Genomic DNA, 23018 nt, shown 5'->3' with positions numbered 1-23018 from the left:
TTTCTGGCCAGTACATCTTCCTCTATGACTTCCATCCTTTGCTTCTCCACATGTCTATCCCTCCATTTCACTCTCAGTCTTCCCCTTGGCCTTCTCTCAACAGGTTTTTCTAGATTCCCTCAACTGATAATATTTTCAGTTACCTTTTACAACATAGAGAAAATATGATGGCATTAGTCTTCCATCCAAGATGTAGTGTGCAGCCACATTAACCATCTTCCAACACAGCAGCAGCAATACCGAATAATATCAAAATCTTGGCTGCAAATAAAAATGGTTACATAACATCAAACACTTTTCACTTTTTAATATTGCTAAATGAAAACAACATTTAGAGCTTCTAGGTTTAAGGTTCACCAACACATTCATAACAATAAACACATCTTAATACCAGTACCCACATCAGTCCGAATCTAACCCATCCACCTCTTCCTCGTCTCCTCCCATGGCTCTCCAGAAAGCCACAGCCACCTTCTCAGCATAGTCCCTACGCTGTGTTGGTGGGAGGGAGGCTGCTGTCTTCTTCAGGTGTTCAAAGCTAGAGAATAAGTTTTCAAAGGTACTGTCATCTCCACTCGTGCAGTCTTGAAGCAGAGACGGGTCCAGAACATCTGAAGAATATATAAATTTTTGTCTTCAGATCTATGGTGTATACATAGAACAAAGAATGTCCACTAATCTCTTCCTCTTCCACATCATTCCCATTCCTTGTCCTATTAACAGGAAATAACAACCAAAATCACCAATAAAGGTCTATTTACATGTAGAGGAGTGCTGGCTGAAGGTAAAACGAGAGAAAAAAGGGCACACTAATATTGTCAGTCACAAAAGAAATCAAAGGATCATCCAGAATTGGAGAATAAGTGTCATGAAACCTCCACCTTGAAAGAGTTCAATTCATAGGAAAGAGAAAATACAGAAGTAGGTAAGGAGTTCCAGAATTTAACAGAAAGAGGAATGAATGACTGAGAATATGGGTTACTCTTGGGCTAGGAACATGGACACAAGAAGGAAATACAAAAATAGGAAGGGAGATTCAGTTTACCAGAAAAGGGAATGAATGACTGCAAATATTTGTTAACTCTTGCATTAGTGAGCTGGACAGACCCTTGAGAGCCTTTGTATACACCATGAGAGCTGGAAAATTTCACCTCCTCACTCACCTAAACCTTGGCCTTGAATATCTGGAGCATCTTCTTCCCCCAGGTTGAGATCATTGAGCTGAGTGTAAATGACTTCCTCTGTTTCATGTGGGCTGCTGTTACTTCGTTCCTCCTGTGATGATACTGACTGCAGGACGGCACTCAGCATGTTTCCCTGGTTGTCTGGAATTAGTGTGCAGATGAGAGCTGGAGATGATATGAAGCAGCAACATAAATAACTACAGTTGTATGCTTAACCCCATTCATCCCTCCCTACCTCCCTCATTTAATTAAGAAGGAGGTTTCAAAACATATATCCCCTTCTTTTTGCAAACTCTCTCAGACCTGCTTGGGAACTGGCATCTAAGTGGATATCTTTGTTTATTTGTTTTTGTTGCCCTTATTCAGATTTCCCCTCTTACATAAATAAATGAAATAAATAAATGTCCCCTTATCTCCTCTCAACAATTCTAAAAATCTCTCCTAAGAGTGATGGTGGTTTTCAAAGAGGTTGGGGGCTGGGTGGCATAGTTGGTTAACCCTTCCAGTACCAGGATGCGCTTCCATATCTATTTTGCTTACCGTTTGGTGATTTTATACAGCTTCAGAAACTCATGTGGGTATTAAAATATTGAAGACTCTGGCCAATAATCTTCTGACCTCCATAGAACCTTCCTAATGTAAATAAAATCATCTAATCATACCCAAAATACATGGTAAAAATGCATTCCGATACTGAAGGGGTAAAGGCTGATCATGTTCAGGCCTCCAGTCTAGGCAGCCCATGTTCAGATCTTTTCCAAACCTAGTTGCCCGGATGGGAGATGCAGCGTTTTCCCATTAACCTTAGCGGTGCCACATGGCCTAAGCTGTTGCGGCGCCTAATGAAATAATATCCATTTTTCAAGAAGGTTTACATGATTGTAGTGATGGTTTAGCAAGAGTTCTTTATAATCACTGAAGAAAACACAAATAAAATGCCATTCTTCACCTCTGTGCCCAATGAAACTATTCTAATACTCTTTATGAGAGAAAAAAAAAAGCGTTAATAATACAAGGCTTACATTCATAACAACATCAGTCATAACAGAAAAACTAGTACATAAATTTGAGATAGTATATTGTTTCATTGTCACAACAGGAAAAAAAAATAAATAAAATAGTCAGTCAACCAGCCAATCAGTCACAATAAAAAACCAGCAAATAAGTTAGTCAATAAGTCAGTCAACCAGTCAATGAATCTAACAGTTAATCAGTAGTCAATCTATTAGTCAATTAGCCAATCAGTCAGTCAATCACCCAATCAATAAATAAATGAGTTAATCAGTAGTCAATCAATCAATCAGTTAGTCAATGAGTCAATCAGTTAGCTAGTTAGTCAGTCAGTCACCAGTCCATCAATGAGTGACACAGCAGACTACCTTTCATGTCTAAGTTGGACCAGGTACAAGCGTGCAGGGCCTGGGAGATCCGCTTGAACCCCCACGACTCACGGAAGTCATCCTCCTCTGGGTCAGGCTGGGGTTCGTGTGGTTGCAGCTCCACCAACTCCCACCCATTGCTGATACACCACTGCTGACCTAACGAGATTTTGTTATTTATTTTACTTTTTTTTCACTGTAAAATTAGTGGTTCATTCAACTTATCTCCTTTCAGTCTAAGCTAGTGTTTTTACATTCTCTCTTTTAAATCAAAATTATTGGTTTATTCTCAAAATCATTGGTTTAGTGGAAGAATTTTGATAGATTTTTGGTTGATTGTAAGAGTTTTGTTTGATTGCTGATAATGTTTAAGAGTTCAATACAAAACTCCCCTTTTTTTTTATTTCAGTCTAAAACTAATGCTTAACTCAAATTTCCTAACAGCCTAAAATCAAGAGTACTTAACTTTTCTCCCTCTAGTAAACTCTGTAACTTTGCCTGCTTCTGTATTTCCTCCTTCATATGACCTGAAGTCTTTCAAGAGAAGTTTCAGGACACTTATTCTTGCATTATGAATTGTTCTTTTAACCTTTCTTTAGAAACTGGCACCTCAATATGCCTATTTATATAATTTTTTTCATTTACATTTTTCCTAGCCCAGTGCCTCTCTTGAATAAAAAAAATAATTACACAGTAAAGATAAAAAGACAGACAGACAGTTCCCAGTATGAACTCACACATAGAAGAGATTCTCTATTTCATCATAGATGCCATGGCAAACTCTTTCCTTTCTTAACCCTCAATGAAAAAGTTATACATATATTACATATTTAAAAGATCTGGGTTAATATCATGAAATTCTCTGTTCTCTCATCATAACTGTTTTCAAAGGTTATAAAGATGATTACCTAGGTTCTTAAGAGTTTTCTCCTGTGAGAATCTTGTTAATGTTATACACTACATATATATACAAGTACATTCAGACACACCATACAATTCCCTTTACACCCTGCTTTCTGGTGATGCATGACGATGGACCTATATGTGGTGCAGTCCGAAAAGTCTGGAAGCACTGAACTACAACCAATTAAAAATAGTCAAGGTGTTCATACAAGTGTTTTAAAATTTAGAAAACGGTCCCTGATAAATAAACCAGATCTTGACAGCACACTTGGAGGAAGAGCTCAGCACACCTGTGAGGGCCGAGAGGGCGGCGGTGTTGTCATCATCACCCAGAGAGTCACACACCAGCAGCTGCACATCTGGTTCAAAGTCTCCAATTTTTTCGACTAAATTATTAATTCTCTCCAAAACGTCATTCTGAAAATAACAATATTACTTTTATTATCAATAGGAATTAAACACTTCAAACATTTTATTTTGTTTATCATTACATGGAAAAGATATACATTACTATCATCATATTTCTATAAGTTTGGTCATTTTTCAATACACATAAATATTTAGCTTTTATCTTTGAAGTGATTGTGTTGGTTAGCAGTGCCACTGGCTCACTTACCCACGTCACTCAAGCACAACACAGTCCAAGCACCTGCTGGGCTGAAACTCTAAATGTACTAAAAACTGCACTCTAAGTGTTAATGTGGTCATTCACAGCACCCAATGATTTTGACCCGAGTCAGATCAGGTGTTGATGTCTCTCACATTCTCCTCCATTAACAATATATACACACACATACATAGTTTTGTAATATATATATATATATATATATATATATATATATATATATATATATATATATATATATATATATATATATATATTCAAGGAAATACATACAGTAATTTTCTTTTAAATGACTTGCTCTCTCGGTGGGCCCTTTTTTTTTCACTCTTTTATCTTGCACATAACCAGTGTTCCTTATTACAATGAAAAACAAACAAACACATAACAGTTAAATCCAAGGCACTGTACTAACCTGTGTGGCATCACAATAAATGAGACAAGCCTCCCCGTGCTCCATGATCCATGGCAAGCACTGCTCAGGCTGCAAGATGTTGGCCAGCTGGACAGTGGCTGTGTAGTACTTGTTCTCCACCCACCACTCCCAACACTCCACACCCTCTGCCACTGTGCTTGGCTCTGGCAGGCATTCTTTGTCCAAAATACCTGAACAATGACAATTAATATATATATATATATATATATATATATATATATATATATATATATATATATATATATATATATATATATATATATAAGAGGGGCACAGGCCCAGGGCAACAAAAAATATATGCAAAAATAGCCCCTAATGTGCTGGTTCCCAAAGATGAAGAGTCAAAAGCATCGCCCAAACCAGAGTTAATATTAATAATTCATCTGTGGCTCCTGAATGACCTACAGAATCACACAGTCACACTGTCACACTCTTCTTGACAAAGCTGGTTTTTCTCTTAAGTAAAATCATATGTGCACTTCAAACTAATATGCACAAGAGTTCATTTGATTTGCATGGCAAGAGACAGAGCCACAGCAGAAGTTGCAATTCTAGGGGTTATAAGGAGTGCATTATAAGGAAAAGCATTCAGTAATTACTATGACTCTGGAGGCTTCTTGCAAATCAGAACCCTGTAATTAGTGTGACTAGTATAAAGTGGCTTTCCAACAGCCAAATAATGCTTCTCAAGGCTTGTTCTGCAATGGAAGTGAGACAATTAGTATACTAGCTAACTGTGGGATTCCAGCAGCATGTAGCCTTTAATTTGTGTAAAGTAATGCACATTTGCTTCCATCCTAATGACCTGTTTCTCTAGTATGGGAAAGAGAGAGAGAAAAAAAAAAAGTAAAGCCAGCCACATCAGATACAAGCACGAAACTCATCTATCATGTGGAAAGGTCACTGACCTTAATCATGTAAAGTCCGTTCATCTAAAGAATCCAGGCTGAAACTGCTAGTTCGGTTGGCAGCCCTGCCCACCCCCGCCACTACTAAACCTTCCCGACACTTAAATTTTCTTCAAGTACATTTATTTTTCTTCACTTAACTCAATAGATATACAAGTTTATAGCTTGAAGAAAAATAAATGTACTTGAAAAAAAATTTAAGTGTCGGGAAGGTTCAGTGGCGGCGGGGCTGCCAACCGAACTAGTAGTTTCGGCCTGGATTCTTTGGATGAACAGACTTTAGTAAGTCTGTAATAGCACTCAAAAGAGTGGCAAAAATTCAAGATTTTATAAGTCCAGTGAGCTGTGCACCAGTCAAGAGCAAACATTGAAATTACTTTTTTTTTTATACTTGGGATTCATGAGTGGCAGGATATTAGAATGTCCTGGTATCTAGAGAATTGAATTTTGTTAGGTTAGGTTAAGGTTTAGATTGGGTTAATCTCCTAGCAGGAGGGAGGGATCTGGATAGGTTACGCTATGTGGATGTATTATATATAATTATCAAAAGTTTAAGCATTGTGCGGAATGGCAAACTTACTACAAGCCCACTCTTAAAGTTTAAGTTAAGGTTCGTTAGTTTTAGTTCTGGTATCCATCACATCTGATGCTCTCCAGAAAGTCAGCCAGGTGAACCCAACTCCCAGTGAGGCAGCCCAATCTCATCAGTAACCTCCATGAAAACAGCTTAAACTCACGCGCCTGAGCGAGACTCGATCTGCCAATTATAGCAATGCCAGGCCAGCGCGTTACCACTGTACTAGCACAGTGTGAAACGGCAAACTTGATACGACCCCATTCTTGACATCCATCAAAACACGTCCCGGTCTGTACAGCGGCGTGTTATGCATTCAATTGCATTGGCAAAGAAACATGGAAAGAAAAAAATTTAAACAACACTACATACTTGCTATGGACCTATATCTCTTTATTCATACCCATCAAAATAAGTCTTCCGGTCACTATACAAGCTAACAAAAAGACATGATAGGGCTGTTGAGTAAGGCACTGTCTTGGTAATTGCGAGTCCTTATCATTATTAACTATTAACCATTTACCACACTATCCTGACCCCTTACCTTTCACGATGTCCCGCCCGTCCTTCCCTGGGGTGGAGAGGATGACGAGGCAGGGCGTGGACGTCATGGCAGGGGCAACAGGGGGCCGTGACAGGTGGCAGAGACTGGGGGCGTGAAGCAGCAGCTGTTTACTGTTTACACTCCGCAGTGGTGCCAACTCCGCGGCGCTCCTCTCTCTCTCTCTCATGGACTAGTTCGGATTTTCTTCCTATCTATTTTTCACATTTACTCTTTAACGTTTGTAATAGGTCTTATCTCATAGACATATGCTTTTATCTTCTCCATATCTCTATCCCTAAGATTTCCTATTTCTTATCTCTTTGTATATCCTGTTTCACTTATCACCTCTTGAACTTGTTTTTTTACCTCTCCTTTTTTTTGCATATGATTTTTCAACGTTTAAACTATCCTCTCTTCTCTGTCTCCTCTATTCTTCTTGCCTTCTTTTAACTACATAGAGTTTCTAGTTTCTACTACTGTTACGTACAACTACCGCCAACTCATATAGACTATAGTTTCCGCTCTCTAAAAAGTCGATGAATGAAAAAAAAGTAAATGTTTATATATCTAAAGTTATTTGTAATTAGTAAATTTCAACGGATGCATAACATGATTCAACCTTTCTTCTTTGCATTTATACAAAATAATTCACTATAGATATTTTTCAGGCATTGATAAATAGAACGTCATTTCTTCTCTCTCGCAATCGCTGGGCCAACTCATTCATCTGCCTTCACTTGTTATCTAACGCCACTATATATTTTCGTATTATCTATAGAACGATAACTTGGGCCAGGGCACGGGTTTCCCCCTTTTCTTTTCCTTTTATCATGTACTAGGCTACAGACAATATTCTCTAGTGCCATATCGCCTTCCTCTCTTCTTTTTTGTCCACTTCTATTTTAGTGGAAATGGTGGTGGTGGTAATGATGATTATTATGATCATACTGAAGATGCTAGTAAGTACTAAAAAACACATGCCAGCCTATAAAAAAAGGAATAAGCAACCATATCATCACATTCTTATATATTTTGTCTTAAAACAACATATTTAAATATCTGAAAACAACTTTAATCAAAACATTACCTTAACAACTACAGTCTTGCATCACAGATATCCGTTTCTTCATTATAAATAGTTTGACAAATGGTGTGTGTGTGTGTGTGTGTGTGTGTGTGTGTGTGTGTGTGTTCCTTAATTTATCATGGCAGAACTAACAGGCCACACTTTCTAATACCTCAATGCTCCTGAAAGAAAGATAGAAAAAAAAAATATAAAATGCACTCGATTTCATTTAACTTAACAAATGGAACAGGAAACTCTGGTCCTCTTGTGGCATCTGAGACACTCCTTGCCTCCACCTGCCACACTCTCCCTCATCCTGGCACCCTGCACTCACTCACCCTAGGCACCATCAATTCCAATCTCCCAGCACTGACTCCTCACCCATTTTTCACCCTAGGCACCCATCACTACCCATCTCTCTCTCTCTCTCTCAGCATCATCACTTTCCATACCCTATCACTCATTTTTCACTATCTCCCTCCATCACTTCATCTCTCTCTCTCTCTCATCCCTGGCATCTCCATCACCAAGCTGTATGTTCACTTATTCACATCACCACTTAAGTTATTGTTTGTTAAGTGAATATCCAGGTTCTCAAAGTAGGTGTGCAGTAGTAGGCATATTTCTACCTATCTATATCCCAGGCTGATGTCCACTTTATAAGCAGGTAGTCAAATCATGATGTCTACAACAATGATATTTCTAACATTTCCTCTCATTGGTCTGTTACTAATGAAAAATAACCTGGGATAAGCCTACATGATGGAAATACAGAACTGTGTGTAGATGTGTGTATTTTTCATGCCAAAATAGTTCACCAGTTTAAGGTATTTTTTTTCTATGCCCTTTTTAGAGAGAGAGAGAGAGAGAGAGAGAGAGAGAGAGAGAGAGAGAGAGAGAGAGAGAGAGAGAGAGAGAGAGAGAGAGAGAGAGAGAGAGAGAGAGAGAGAGAGAGAGAGAGAGAGAGAGAGAGAGAGAGAGAGAGAGAGAGAGAGAGAGAGAGAGTGATTGTTCCCATTGTACCACTCTGTTTAGGTTGATCTATGATGTGCAACTACCCTTTCTTGTTCCATAGATATTGCACTTGCATCTAGCACTCTCTTTCACAATGTCTTTCAGTGATCTTCTCTCAGCCTTACATCTCTCACAGCAGATCTTGTTATCATGTTCATTAATTATAGCCACACTTCATATACATATTTCTAAGTTACAACCACACTTACTGCCTCACACCACCACTCATTTCACTGTCTCATTCCACTACCTCCACACAGCAAGCACCCCAGGACCTCATCTCCTCAGCACACACCACCATGCCAATCTTTACAGAGCTGCCTCCACATCACCACTTCTTGCTCCTTCATTTGATTCCACAGAATTATTCCTATAAAAACCTATTTCTGTAAATCTGAAATTCTGTTGTAAATTGTGTAATTAATTTAATTACACATCATTACAAAGCATACTCTGAATTACAGCTCATACTTTGGTACATCTCATCCATGGACTTTTCACCTCAAAGATGCTTGTACTCAGAGGGAGTTACAATGGTGCTCAAAGACTTCCTGCCTCACAACTGGTGTCAGTCCACCCGCTGCGCTGCAGCTTCCACACACAGGAATGCTTCACCTTAGCAAAGATTTGCTTGGCCACTCAAGAAAGTGGCTGGAATTGAGTCATCATAAATAGCTATTCTGGATAATATTCAAGCCAAACACATTGTAACTGTTGTGCTGACGGTGCACACAAAACTGTGGACTTCAGTGTGGTACAAATCACTCACAAGCTCAAATTTGCATAGATTTACAAACAATGCAAGTGAAATATAACAACAGCACTGCTTTCACCAGATCAAATTACAACACACCATCATTCTGCACCTGCTTACAAACAAAGCAACAAATCTGAAGGAGAAAAACAAAGAGGGTATGTACAATATCTCCAATTGAGTCCTAGAAAAGTTTTAAAATATGCAGCACCTTAGAAACACACGCATCATTAACTCTTGAACAGTGACGACAGTAGCGCCGAGACTTCCTCTTGAGATGGACACCCAATTATTGTTCTGTCCTCCTCGTTGTAATTAGCGGCAATGACTTCTGAGAGTTTGGAGAAGGAGGTGAGGACATTTGTACGGACAGGTTTGAACAGAATGAACTCTGTGTCCCGGTTAGCTAGATAAAGCTGCATGCTGCGCTGGATGTTAGGAAGGTGAGTTCGGATGTTCTTGAGGCAGGTGCTCACCACATCGCCAGTCTGGGTCAGAGAATGTTATGTCACTCTTATGTTATCCTACTTTCACTGTACTGGCTCTCTCTCTCTCTCTCTCTCTCTCTCTCTCTCTCTCTCTCTCTCTAATTATTCTATTGCATTTTTTGGTTTAAAGTCAAATTAAGCTGGATTAAAATGGAAAATCAAAGCTCTAATTATTCTCTTTTTTTTAATCATCTAAATTTCAAGGAAGAATAAAATGGAGGAAGAATCTAAATGTGTCCCAAAAGAATAAAAGAAAAAACAGAGGGAGACACGAGAACACTAAAAATGAAAAGAGAAAACAAAAACAATAACCTTACCTTTTCCGGCACAGCGAAGGGTTGGTTCTTGAGTACAATGGGTTTGACACTTTCCTCTCGGTTCATCTGCAGTATGACCTCTGCCTTGGCGAGGAACACAGTGATGGGGCCGGATAGTGTCTCTGTACAGGTGAGGATAAGCAGCTCACACAATTTCTTCAGCCGGTTATCCAGATCCCTCTTGGAGTCCAGTCTTTGTTCTGTCACCTGCATAAAGCAAGTTATTAGATTGGGCTAGTTTTTGGTGATCAGATAGGGAAAAATAAATAGTTAGGAAAGAGGGAAAAAACTAGTTAGTGTGGGGAGGGAAAATCATGGGGTTAATTCAAATGAGCTAAGATAAAGAAAAGTTAGTCTATAGTTAAAAATAAGGATATATCATGTTAACCTCTTCAGTACTGGGATGCATTTTTACCTTGAGTTTTGGATAGGATTAGATTATTTAATTTACATTAAGAAGAGTTTATGGAGGTCAGAAGGTTAATGGCCAGAGTCTTCACTATTTCAATCCTCACATAAGTTTCTGAAGCTGTTCAAAATTGCCAAATAGTAAACAGAATGAATATGAAAACATGTCATGGTACTAAAGGGGTTAAAGTGAGTTACCTTATGATGATTAAGTCTGGGTAAAGGAAAATCAAGTTAGTTTGAGTTAGTTTTGGTGATCAGGTCTGGGAAAAGAAAAATGAGTTGTTAGAAGGAAAATTCATGTCAGTCTGGGCTGTTTAATGATGATGAGGTGTAGGGAAAGGAGAATCATGTTTGCTAGGATTATTTTTGGTGGTGAGCTCAGGAAAAGAAAATGAGCTGTTAAGATAAAAGGAAAAGATATGATAGTCTTGGGTGTTTAGTGATGAAGGGCAAGGAAGGGGAAATAAATTGCTAGTTTAGATTTTTGACAATGAGATGATAAAAAAAAAAAAAATAGTCAAGGAACAAACCACAAGCCTTTCACTAATAGATAAATTTGTCCACCATCTACATTTTTAAGACACTAATTTTTGTACAGTAATTTGCATTAAAAATTTCAGTAGCCTAAAAAAGACTTAAAACAAAAAACAGGCTAAAGTGAGTGATCTTAGTGCAATCCTGATGATCAAAATGAAGGCAGTACAAACACTTACTTGCGGTGTTCCCTCTACAATGAATTCCAGCAAGGCATTATTGGAGGACAGTGAGAAGAGCCGCCCTCTCTTCTGCACAAGGCCAAGAGCAGCTGTCCGCACCTTGCTCCAGTCCAGACTTGTCTCATGCAAACACGCATCAACCTGTGCAGTGTTGCCAGAACACAGATCAGTACACGGTAAAGAGACAGCACATGTACAGCGGGGAAATGTTACATCTGACACTGAATATAAGAGATCAGGAATCAGGAATGAAACTTTTACTGATGGCTCCACTGTCTCTTTACTTACTAACATTATAAAGGAGAAAAACCACACAAACACACAAATTACATGAATAATTTAAGCAAGAGATATAAGAAACTATCAAAAACTGAGACATGACAAAAAAAAATTAAATAAATAAATAAATAAATAAATAAATAAATAAAAATAAAATAATAACAATAATAATCATTACCAATCCTATTTTCACACAAGCCAAAGTTACATTTCAGTCACCACCAGAGCCAACCAACCTGGAAAGGTGCCATTTGTTCCCTAAGAATGAGGAGATGCTTGATTTCAAAGAGCTGAGCATCCAGAGGTGATGACGTCTTGCTGATGGTGGCTGACGCTCTGCTCAGACTCTGCATGCACGCTGACAGGGCCTCCAGCGACACACCCTGTGCCAGACACTCATTAGGCTCAGTTTATCAGTACAAATTATACAGCAATGGAGAGTGAAGGATGATGTGTTTGTCTGATTAAGTTTTCTTCTTTTTTTATGTAAGAGGGATAGTCTGGCCAAGGGCAACAAAAACAATTAAACACAAAGGCCCACTTAAATGCCAGTCCTCAAACAGGCCTCAGAGAGTTAGCCAAAAAAATGGGACAAATGTCTTGAAACCCTCTTAAAGTAGTTCAGGTCATAGGAAGATGGATATACACAGGTAGATAGCAAGTTTATGAGTGCAAACATATGGTGATGGAGAGTCAGTGGCAATGTATTTGTCTATGTGTGTGTAATCCTGTCTGGTTTTAAGTCTTTAAGGATGTTCTTGCATACACTTCATATCAGTCCATTTAACCCGTTCGGTACCATGGTCTTCCTGTTTATTCAGGTTACTATTAGGCAATTTTATACAGCTTTAGAATCTCATCTGGGATTTTAAATAGTGGAGATTCTAGACCATTAACTTTCTGACCTCCATAGAACCTTGCTAGTGTAATTAAAATCGTCTAATTATGCTCACAACCTTTAATGAAAATGCGTCCCAGTATTGAAGGGGTTAAGGGGTATTGTTGTTAAAGGGACTGCCATGTGTAGGCTTGATGACTTCTTGAAGCTTTCTTCATTTTCTTAGGTTCTTATGTGTGTCATCAGAAGTTCCATTATATCAAAGAATTTTCCAAAGTAATATACAACCTTAAAGTAAAGACATGAGAGTGCAAACTCTAAATTCATTCAAACTGCCAAGTAGTAACCTCATAACTGCTGACAAAATGTTTTACAAAGTACACCACATCACAGGAATCAAAGTTTTCTTCACAGGAACACAAAATATCTGAACCAAAAAAGGAGAGAGACTAAAAAGGATCAAACTGCTTAGTGGTAATCTCAGACGCATTTCAAAGGTGTACCACAAGACACAGCAAAATACTAGAAGACTTTTCACAGAAACACACAACACCAAAAGCGAGTGTACCTTTTTGATTTAAGAGTTTTTGTTGCTCCTGACCAATTTTCCCATCTTACATAAAAAAAAAAAAAAGACAAAGGAGACAAGAAGGTTTACGAATAACCAGACTTGAAGGTGGTGATGTCAGACGAATAACCAGACTTGAAGGTGGTGATGTCAGGGCCACTCTACAAAGCCTCACCTGGAATATGCTCCTATCCACGCACCGGTACAGCTTGAAAAGGCACATGAGGGTGCGGCGGACTGTTGGGTACCACATGCCGTGCAGGTCAGCAGGGGATGTGCCCACCCGGGAGAACCTTTCCTCTGCTGCACCAGTTATGTTGGCAACCTCTTCACTGGTGGCAGATCTGGGGGACATATCATCACTATAATAAACCTCACTAAAAAAAGAAAAAAAAAAGAGAATGGAAAAGAGGAGGAAAGAAAAGAATAAAGTGTTTTGGTCTACTTAACGGAGAAGAGGAAAGAGCTAAGATGTTTTTTTCTTGCTGCTTAATCAGGAAGAGAAAAAAACTAAGCATTTCTCTCTATTTCTCTCTTTTCTCTCTTTTTAACAAAGGAAAAGAGAAAAGAACTAAGCATTTTTCTCTATTTAACCAAGAAGAGAAAAGAACTAAGACGAAAAAATAAGAACACAAACAGAAGACAAAAAAAAAATAAGAACACAACAAACAGAAGACAAATAAATAGGAACACATCAAACAGAAAACCAAAAAAATATTAATTAATAGAAACAAACCAAACAGAACACAAGAAAAGCTATAATGAGTATTAAAAACAAACACAACAACACAAGAGTTAAGATGAGAATGAATACAGAAAGATAAGAGAAAGGAAAATAAAGAGAGAGCACTGAATACATTACCTTTAACAAGACATAAAAAAAAAAAAGTTTACCATCCGCCCAAACCAACCTAATGGAAGACATGGAGGAGATGGAGGCGTTGCGAGAGTGCATCTGTTTCCGCTGGCTGGCTAAACTCTCGGCAATGCTTTCCATCATCTGGAGTTTGCTGGGGTAGGCTAAGTCTCCAGGCGATGGGGAGAAGTTGGCAATGTCTGTCTGGACGTAGATATGGGCACGGTACACCAGCCGCTCCTGTGAGTCTTCTAGCATCTGGTGTACCACGGAGGTGAGCGGGGCAAGCTGTGTGGGGTTGTTCTGTAGATGCTCCTCAATCATCCTGGAAACAATGCCTCACTTGATATGGTTACATGGACAGTTGAGTGGCAAGGGTGGTAGACAAATCTCAGGTTGACCCAAGAATACCTTACTTCTCTTACATTACAACAAGTCTTCTTCAGATACAATTTTCTCTCTGAAGAAGACTTGTAGTTGAAACATAAGAGAAGTAAAGTATTTCTGGGTCAGCCTGAGATTTGTCTACCACCTTCACTACTCAACACCTCACTTGCCATCAGGGTGTTCAATCCAAGACAGTTTCATTTGTTGAATTTTAGTTTCTTGTTGTTTTATTTATTCTTAGAGGTAAATGAAGGCTGTTTAAATGTTTATCACTATCTACTCACCAATACTGTTAATTTGTTCAACATTCTAGAGCTAAATCAAGACTGTTAAAATGTTTGTCACTTACTCATCAATATTGGCAATTTATTAAACATGCTAGGGGTAAATAAAGACTGCTTAAATATTCATCACTACCCACTCATCAAAACTTAATTTATTCAACATTCTGGAATGTAATGATGACCATGAAAGGGTTCACTGCTTCCCATTCATCAACACCATGGCCAATATTCTTGTTTTCTCACTCAGTCTTGAAGAGCCTGTGACTCGCTTCCCCACCTCACTCCCCCTACTACTTCCAACACTCTTCTCATACTGTTCAATTGTTTTCTTTCTAGTTCTTATTGTTCCTATTGTTTATATGTAATTTGTTGTGCAGTTAGCTGGTTCAAATGTTGTTGAAAATCTATCAATGTCATACTATCTGAGAGTAAGAGAAATAAAAAATAAATAAATCATGGCATCATTCTTTCAATAATGCTTGAGATCACAAAACATATGTAAATCAACAATGACACACACAAACCAACTTGAAATTACAAAATCATGTCTAAATCAACTACATAACACAAGACACACACAGAGCACCAACACACAGCAGTGAATAACAAAGAAGGGGACTCTTTGACAGCCACTCATGAACTCACCCTCTCCTGAGAATATTACATAGCTCAGACAGTGTTTCTAGGTGGTCAATGTGGATGATGAGTGGTCGCAGCACATCATAGAGGCCGGTGCAAAGGGACTGCAGGAAGGAGTCCAGCTCTGGGGTGGTGGTGGAGAAGAACTGCAATACAAACCATAGCATCAGGATATTAACTTGTCTGTGGATTGGTATCTAAGTGGGCCTTTCTTGTTTAATAATCTTTGTTTCCCTTGGCCAGTTTTCCTCTCTTCCGCAAAAAAGAACAAAAGATCTATTAAATATACTACAATAAAATGGTAAAACTGACAATACATGAAGCAGGAATATGGGCATTAGAGACAACAGAAAAGAGGAAGCTGGAAAGAATAGTGATGAGAATGTTGAGGTAGTTAGCTGGTGAATTATTCACATAACACTTACAAAATGGAGAAGTGAGATGGAAAGCAGGAGTGGAAAGCATTATGAAAGTGATGATAGAAAATGAGTTAGTTTGGTCACATAGTAAGAAGAGAAGACCGAGAACCATTAAAAAGAGCCTGGAGGAAACCAAATGAGTGAAGAAGATTGGGAGGATGATAGAGTGAGACTGCAAAGGATGAGTCAGAAGATCCAAGAAGCAGAAACAACTGATGGAAATTCATACATGGTGCCAACTCATCACTCTAAGGAAATGGTGAAAGGAGAATACTAACTTGTACATCCATTATTTCTATGGGAGAGACAGCCTTGGTATTATGTATTTATGTATGTACTTCTATTTTACAGTGTATAGAATTTTACAGGTAGATAAAGAGACTGCAAGACACCAAACTTTGCATGAAAATGATAACTTATAAATCTTTGGTAAACTCTGGAACTCCCTGCTTGTTTCTGTATTTCCATCTACTTATGACAAATTCATTTAAGAGGAAGTTTTCAAGACATTTACCCACTCTTTGGCTAGCTCTTGGCACTGCAAGACACAAAGACATGGGTGGTGCCATACCTGGTGGAAGAGTGCGTGTTCGTCCTCACATACATGCACCAGGAAGGCACAGCCACTGCGCACCAGGGAGCAGTAGTCCCGCTGGTATTGCTGTGACAGCTGGGCCACTGCATCAGTCACACACGGCCCCAGCAGCTTGTTTCTCTGTGCAAAGTAACACTGGTGGCAATCACTCAGCAGGTTAGTGTACTCAGGGCTGTTTTCGACCCTGTCCTCTATCTCCGCCATGAGTGACTTGATTCGAGGCGCATTAGTCCTAAATTTGCCGTAGTACAGCACGGCAGCATTGTCTGTGGTGGGTTTCTCCGCACCGGACTTTGGTATGACCTGCTGCGTGGCATTCTCTAGTGATTTAGTCACGTACGTTTTCACCATGCCCAGCGCTCGACTCAGGCAGTGTTTGTATTTGGCAAGATACAACGAGGACTCCTGGAATGTCATGTTGGTGTTCATGTAACTGATGCACTCGTCAATCTTGGCCAGCAGGGGAATGAAGCCCTCGCTGGTCACCTGGAATGCTGGAGAGTTGAGTTTCTGGCTTATCTTGTCGATCTCCTTGAAGTACATCAGCTTGCTCTCAATGGTGTCGGCCTTGTTGGCAAGCCTGGTCTGCTCCGCCAGCAAGTGTTCACAGTCTGTGTGTAGTGCGCTGGTCTTGTTGGACACACTTGTGTACTGAAATGAAAACAAATACTCAATAAATAACTACTTGAATCTACAAAATATACCTACCATAACACAAGGCACAATTAGAGAAACTAATAACTGATGATGGATATCTCAAAGTTTATCATGAGTAAGGTACTAATATTACAGAAGGCTGCTAATGATATAGTAATATATATAAAACAGTTTGCCATCATACTACACAATAACAGTTTCATGAGGTGCAAGGTAATGTAATGATGTGGAAAAGATTGGAATTAAATAGAATGTTAAAGGTAATATGAACTGGACTCCATGAGAAGGAAGGGCAAGTGTGAGGTGAGTTCTGAACTGACCAATGAGAGAAACCGTTGGACACCAATTGACTGCCTCACCTTGAAAGACCTCTTTATAATGTACAATTATGCTCTTCTGATGTGACTACCTAAGCTCTCAATTGCTGTGGTGTCATTCTGTAGACTATCAAATGGAATCAAAATATTTTTCCCACGTAAAAGGAACACTGACCAAAAATTACAAAAAGAAAGAAAAAAGTAAATAAAAAATAATAAAATAAAATAAAAAACCCAGTCCTAGAGAGCCAAAAACTATAGCCAAAATTTAGTACTGTCTTCTGTAACTTCAAAGGTGAAGGTGTACCTGTGATGAGAGCTGCTGCAGGTTAGCCAGGGCCTCATCCAGCTGAGCCAGGAGGGTGTGGCACTCAGCTCGGTGACTCTCCAGCTGGTTGACATAGTCCCTGTATGGGGTGTCCTGCTCCTCACACATCTCACCCTCCACTCCAGCAAACCATGTGAGGAACTGACAAGTGGAGAAGGTTGGTAATGCAAAGTGTGGAGATGTGGAGCAGTGACAAGTGTGTGGTTAGCTGTATGTGAGTACCTGGAAAAGGAATGGAGAGCAGGTACTTGGGACACTAAAAGCAAATCTGGAATAATAATAGAAACTTGGAATCATTGACAGGGAGCTTGGAATACTGACAGAAACTTGGAATACTTGACAGAAACATGGAATCCTTGACACTTGGATTACTGACAGGAAACTTGGAATACTGAGAGGCACTTGAAATCTTTGACATTTGGAATACTTGACAGGGAATTTGGAATATTGACAGGAACTTGGAATCTTTGGCAGGGAACTTAGAATAATGACAGAAACTTAGAATACAGGCAAGAATCTTTGGCACTTGGAATATGACAGAGAACTTGGAATACTGACAGAAACTTGGAATCTGACAGGGACTTGGAATACTTGACAGGAAACTTGGAATACTGACAAAAACTTGAAATCTGACAGGGACTTGGAATACTTGACAGGAAACTTAGAATACTGACAGAAACTTGAATCTGACGGACTTGGAATACTTGACAGAAAACTTGAAATACTGACAGGAACTTTGAATGTTTAGGAATACTTTACAGGGAACTTGGACTAATTAATGTTCACGAAAAAAAACACATTCTCCATGAAACACCATGAACCGTATCCAGTAACCAATAAAACAAACAGACAGACACAAATCCCAAAACTGCTAAAAAAGACTCGGTAAAGTGACAGCTTGGCGCCGGAGGACTCAACCAGCCACACACACACACACACAAACACACTCACCTTACAGAACACCGTGCAACTGACTCGGTGCCACGCTAAACACGCACAAAACGACGCATTTCAACCACTAAACACGCGAAACTTGAACCGGTGAAGTGACAGCGCGGCACCGGAAACTTGAACCACGCATCAATAACACACAAACGAACACACCCATCCAACTAAACACCCAGTAACTGACCTGCTGGCTTGACTCTATCTTGACCTCGCCAAGCTTGAGGGCGGCGAGGCTGTCATGAAGGCGGTGTTTAGCTTGGTCTGGAGTGTCTTGCCTGGCCTCCCCGCCCCCCTTCTCTCCTTCCTCTCCCTCTTCTCCCAGGGGCAGCGGGCGCCACTCACTCCCCGCCGTCACCTCTATGATGGAGTCTCGTTCCCGCGGGGTGAGGGGAGCCAAGGGTGAGCTGTCATCCTCCCAGTTTGACAGATTTTCGCGGACCCGGGCAATGTTTACATCTGCCACGTCTTCCATCTTTGTGGCGACGCGTGTTTGCAACGGTGCTTTTATTTTGGTCTAGGGTTTTCTATATATTCGATACCTTTTCTCCTGTTTATCTTCAATTTTCTCATCTTAAATTTTCCTCGTTTATTTATACTTAGTTTGGTACGGAGTCCTTTACTTTAGTCAATCAATGCATGTATAATCGGTGTCTTATCTACTTTATTTTTTCTTTTTTATTTATTATGATTAAGTTATACTGTTATGAGTATTTGCTTGGACTACAACAGACAAATTAATAGTTTTGTTTTGGTCTGTACTTTTCCTTTTAATCCGACTCCTTTTCTCTTATTTTTCCTTTTTTTTATATTATAAAAGAGATAAATCCTTCTAATTAACGTGATCTATTGAAACAATAGATATCATATTGTCATGATGACTCAATTCCTCTATTTCACAACTTATAGTTTGTTTATTGTCCGTAGTACGGAAAGCACAAACATGTCAGCATGATGAACAAAAGACGTAGCAGGAAAACAGATATTGAAAAAGGAAAACCACAAGGAAATTTATGTGTTTATGTACAACACATTCTGAAACATTCAAAAGGATCTTGTTTAGGTATCATGGGCTTTTAAGGGTGTTTTATATTCTAGTAACATATTAACTCTACAGCAATTCCATCCCTCCATCCCACTGCTGTCTTCTTCCCTCAGTTGGTTTTCTGCGGGCTCATTTAATCGGTCTTCATATAACTTTTTTTTTTTTTTTTAATGCTATAGCCTATAGCGCCTGTATAGGTGAACTTGAAGAGTATGTGAAGCACTGTCCAGCTTCCACCCATTAGCGGCGCACGCAATTTCATTTATTATTGGTACTCATATTAGGGCCCATATCATCACCCAAGAGCCCATATCATCACCCAAGTGCATCTTTGGTGTAAGGCAATTACACCTCCACCTAGAACCTGAGTACCATGGTGACATGTAGGTAACTTTAAACCATTCGACAAATGACAAAGTGTCAATACGGCGCGTGGTGGGATTCGAACCTAAGTACAGATGTTTGCCCGATCCCACGCTCACCACTCTATCCACTCTATACGCCACCACCTAATACCCCTGGACAAAAGATTATATTCTGAAACATATCTGAGATACACCTCCTCTATTTCCAAAGGATCTAGTCGAAGGTAACACGGTTTTTTAAGGGTGTTTCTGTGGTTTTGTTGAAGTATTTATATGGTTTTTATAATAGAACAATGAGATAGTCTTGGGAACCTGTATGAGAATCTCTACGGCCTTTGAAAACCGTCGTGGTGAGAAAGCAAAGTCTGTCCGAATACAAACCAAATGCGTCTTATGCGTATATTATAGTCATCGCCCCACAGAATGTCTTTCATTGGATCAATACCTCATTAATCTTATGAAGTAGACGGATATCCATCAGTACCCTTGAGCAGCTAAACAACTTCATCGATCACCATCATAATCCTTTTGTCACCCCACCGCTGTGGCCACGTCGCCCCCTCACTGCGCCAGACGTCCGTACCAAGACACGGGGCACGACGTCAAGGACAGCTTTCTCAAACACTCCGCAGCTTTTACCACTGCTGCTTTTGACTGTTTCAAGTGGAAGTTACTAGAGTTTCCAGAGGTGTTTTTAATTATTCTAATAATAGTTTAACTCTTTCACTGCTATATATACATCATTTCATAACTCTAAGAATGGCTGTACCGAGTCTCTCCAGGAACCACGAGAAAGTGAAAAGATTAAAGCAGTAGATTTTCTATTGCCTAGCAAGTATAACGTCTAGAAATGGGTGGTGCATATATATATATATATATATATATATATATATATATATATATATATATATATATATATATATATATATATATATATATATATATATATATATATATATATATATATATATACCTGAGAGTGGTTTAATTGTGATTATAGGAAGATGTCAGCAACAGTGAAACGGTTAACAATGACTGTACCATCAGTGGTAGATGTTAATGGGAACTTGATTACTTATGACTGTGGCTATTGAAGATAATCCTTATGAAAGTTTGAAAGAGTTCGAAACAAGCGTGTCTCCCTTTTCACCCGTAACGCAATGATCTATCCTCAAAAACGCTTTGGTCTCTCACCACTACTAATTTCAAAGGCCACAGAGATGATTGATCCCGTTTTCAAGAGAGCTTTGCCTGAAAAATAATGTATAAACCTTGTCAATCTGTCACTAAGACCATATAAAAAATCATTAGAAAACCGGGATACTTTATAACCAGACGCTTTTGAATGCAGTGGAGGTACGGCGGCAAAGCGTTTCAGAATATATACGGTTCAACATCCTATCCATATGTCAATTTACAGAAGACATTATCACTTTAACAATCTTTCCTCCCACAGGAGGAGTGTTAGTGACGATGAGACTAAAGACTAAGGTGGAGCCAGAGAACTACCTTCTCGATGATGAGAGACACGGCATTCACCTCGACGTGAAGAGCAACGCTAAGCAAGGGTGGCCTTCCCCGAATCTCTCGCAGACCACTCGCAACTCCGACACCCACCTTCCTGAACCACGACATGATCTACTGGAAGGCCTGAGGTGTGTGACGGTACTGCTGGGGCTGCTGCCGGGACGTGGCGCTGAGGTCAGGGTGTCCTGCTGGGCCAGAGCAAGATTCTGTTGCACCCTTGTCGCGGTGGTAATAGTTGCCACCCCTTTCATCATTGTCGAGGGTAAGTACCGCAGTCATGAGTCGATCTTTAGGAGTTAAGGTGTTTGAGTTTATTAAACTCCCTTTAACTTTCTTTTTTCCTACATTTGTTCAATATTATTGAGGTTCTGGCATATTGAGACACCCTACAGTTCCGGTTCTCAGTTTTGTATGCGAGAATCAGTTGTAGCAATCCTGATGCGATGAAGCCATTTCAAGCACTTCTGAACGCATCTCCACCATTTAAAAAAAAGTGTACTTGTAGTTACACATCATTTTGGTTCTTTGAGGGGTGATTTGCTATGGTTTAAGTGACCAATTAACAAAAGTCCTTCAGAACAGAATTAAGTCTTAATTGAGAACCCGGGTAGTCATCTCTGGATCTTTGAAAATAGCGATGAGAGAATGCGCCGCGCCTCCCAATAGATAGGCACAGCTCTTCCCCGATCGATGCCTTGTGCCTCCTGTGATGAATGTTTGATGGCGCTGCATGTTCTCAGAATGCTACTCCTGTAGCTGTTTGTCAATGAATAGAATATGAGGGAAACTTCAGTGAACTATTGTGATAGTAATGGTATATGCCTTATTTCAATGCGTTTCACGGAATTTCTTGCTGCTATTATCCTACATACTGTAGTGTGTGATTATATATATTATACATAATGTAGTGTCTGAAGAAAACGCTTATGAAAATCTACTTAATCATCTCTGATGCTCGGAAACTCCTCACAAGAACTTACCACTCTTTGGAATACAGATCGTGGCATGCAGCATTAGTATTGCTAATCGCAGACACTCTCTATATGGCAGGTTACTTGTGGCCGAAGGATGCGGTGAGGACAAAGGGCGAGGCCATCGTGAGCACGGTGATGATGATCTCCTTCGCCTTCTGCCTCACGCTCACCGGCTGGTTCATCACAGCTTCCTTCTGGGCCCGTCAAGGCTCCATCGTAGCTCTCTTCCAGCAGTGTAGCCAACTGCATCCCACCAGTCCCAGCGTGTGGCCGCACATCGCCAGAGTCATGTTTCTCGTGGCTCCGCACTTGATTAACTACTTGTTGTACTCCACGTGGTACAACGTCTTCAGGATTGGCCCCAACACTCCCCACGGGACGTTCTTGGTGTTCCTGGTATCCTACGTGTGGCTGCACGTGCTGCAGGTCATGCCCTTAGCCTACTTCTTGTTCTTTGGTCAGCTCATTCTGGATTCTCTAGCAGCCAACAACCAAGACCTCACCCGCGCCCTGCAGGAGGCGGCCGGCGAGGCGCCCCTGCTTCAGATCCACCAGCGGACGCTGACGCTGAGGCGGCTATACGGCGAACTGGAGCGGGTGTTGTCGCTACCTCTGCTATGGTGCAAAATATTCATCACCTTCATACTCACCGACAACATGTATTTCATGATGACCTTCC

The 23018-nt window shown here is 39.9% G+C and overlaps 3 protein-coding genes across 3 annotated transcripts in view; 1 reads left to right on the top strand and 2 right to left on the bottom strand.

Moving 5' to 3' along the window:
- Window positions 1–292: 292 nt before the first annotated feature.
- Window positions 293–6725, bottom strand: LOC123507673 (alpha- and gamma-adaptin-binding protein p34-like). Its single transcript, XM_045260786.1, has 6 exons — window positions 6551–6725; window positions 4504–4694; window positions 3757–3883; window positions 2564–2722; window positions 1164–1325; window positions 293–611 (listed from the first exon to the last, which is right to left on the bottom strand). The coding sequence occupies exons 1-6, from the start codon at window positions 6615–6617 to the stop codon at window positions 403–405; spliced, it is 915 nt and encodes a 304-aa protein (XP_045116721.1). The 5' UTR covers window positions 6618–6725; the 3' UTR covers window positions 293–402.
- An 837-nt stretch (window positions 6726–7562) lies between these two features.
- Window positions 7563–18909, bottom strand: LOC123507670 (conserved oligomeric Golgi complex subunit 3-like). The gene is made up of 10 exons (XM_045260782.1): window positions 18616–18909; window positions 17463–17624; window positions 16158–16832; window positions 15174–15313; window positions 13913–14182; window positions 13177–13345; window positions 11832–11978; window positions 11314–11457; window positions 10190–10396; window positions 7563–9872 (listed from the first exon to the last, which is right to left on the bottom strand). Exons 1-10 carry the CDS (start codon window positions 18901–18903, stop codon window positions 9615–9617), a joined length of 2460 nt encoding a protein of 819 aa, XP_045116717.1. The 5' UTR covers window positions 18904–18909; the 3' UTR covers window positions 7563–9614.
- A 2402-nt stretch (window positions 18910–21311) lies between these two features.
- Window positions 21312–23018, top strand: part of LOC123507609 — a 4236-nt gene continuing 2529 nt past the window's right edge. Inside the window, exons 1-2 of the mRNA XM_045260623.1 lie at window positions 21312–21627; window positions 22416–23018. The exon at window positions 22416–23018 is cut by the window's right edge and continues 110 nt beyond it. Of these exons, the coding sequence (XP_045116558.1) occupies window positions 21312–21627; window positions 22416–23018 (919 nt within the window). The remainder of the gene's footprint in view (window positions 21628–22415) is intronic.

The sequence above is a fragment of the Portunus trituberculatus genome, chromosome 23, assembly GCF_017591435.1.
Source record: "Portunus trituberculatus isolate SZX2019 chromosome 23, ASM1759143v1, whole genome shotgun sequence".
NCBI classification, from domain to species: Eukaryota; Metazoa; Arthropoda; class Malacostraca; order Decapoda; family Portunidae; genus Portunus; species Portunus trituberculatus.
Note: the sequence above shows the minus strand (reverse complement) of the source record. Positions and strands in the feature narration are given on the sequence as shown.